This window comes from Buceros rhinoceros, unplaced genomic scaffold (assembly GCF_000710305.1).
Source record: "Buceros rhinoceros silvestris isolate BGI_N320 unplaced genomic scaffold, ASM71030v1 scaffold9280, whole genome shotgun sequence".
NCBI classification, from domain to species: domain Eukaryota; kingdom Metazoa; phylum Chordata; class Aves; order Bucerotiformes; family Bucerotidae; genus Buceros; species Buceros rhinoceros.
The window spans coordinates 1,373-1,944 of record NW_010391255.1 but is presented as its reverse complement, the minus strand read 5'-3'; the positions used below and the strand labels follow the sequence as shown (position 1 = coordinate 1,944).

Sequence of the window (572 nt, the reverse complement as noted above, 5' to 3'; positions counted from 1 at the left end):
CCCCCCCCCCGCCCCCGCCGCACCCACACCGGGGAGAAGCCCTTCACCTGCACTGACTGTGGCCAGAGCTTCAGCCAGAGCTCCAACCTGTCCCAGCACCGCCTCACTCACACTGGTGAGAAGCTGTACGTCTGCAGTGTCTGCAGCAAGAGCTTCAGCCGCAGCTCCACCCTTACCCAGCACCACCGCACCCACACTGGCGAGAGCCCATACTGTTGCAGTGACTGCAGCAAAAGGTTCACTGACAGCTCCACGCTCACCAGGCACATGCGCTCCCACACCGGGGAGAAGCCCTTCACCTGCACTGACTGTGGGCAGAGCTTCAGCCAGAACTCCAGCCTCTCCCGGCACCGCCTCATCCACACCGGGGAGAAGCCCTTCACCTGCACCGACTGTGGCCAGAGCTTCAGGCAGAGCTCCAGCCTCACCCATCACCACCGCATCCACACTGGGGAGAAACCCTTCACCTGCACCAACTGCGGCCAGAGCTTCAGGCAGAGCTCCCGCCTCATCCAGCACCGCTGCATCCAGACCGGGGAGAAGCCCTTCACCTGCACCGACTGCGGCCAGAG

The 572-nt window shown here is 64.2% G+C and overlaps 1 protein-coding gene across 1 annotated transcript in view; it reads left to right on the top strand.

Moving 5' to 3' along the window:
- LOC104497537 (gastrula zinc finger protein XlCGF42.1-like) overlaps window positions 1-565 on the top strand; it is a gene marked incomplete at both ends in the record, with an annotated part of 2,370 nt that extends 1,805 nt beyond the window's left edge. Inside the window, one exon of the mRNA XM_010140806.1 lies at window positions 8-565. Within this exon, the coding sequence (XP_010139108.1) occupies window positions 8-565 (558 nt within the window). The remainder of the gene's footprint in view (window positions 1-7) is intronic.
- Between the last annotated feature and the right edge of the window lie 7 nt (window positions 566-572).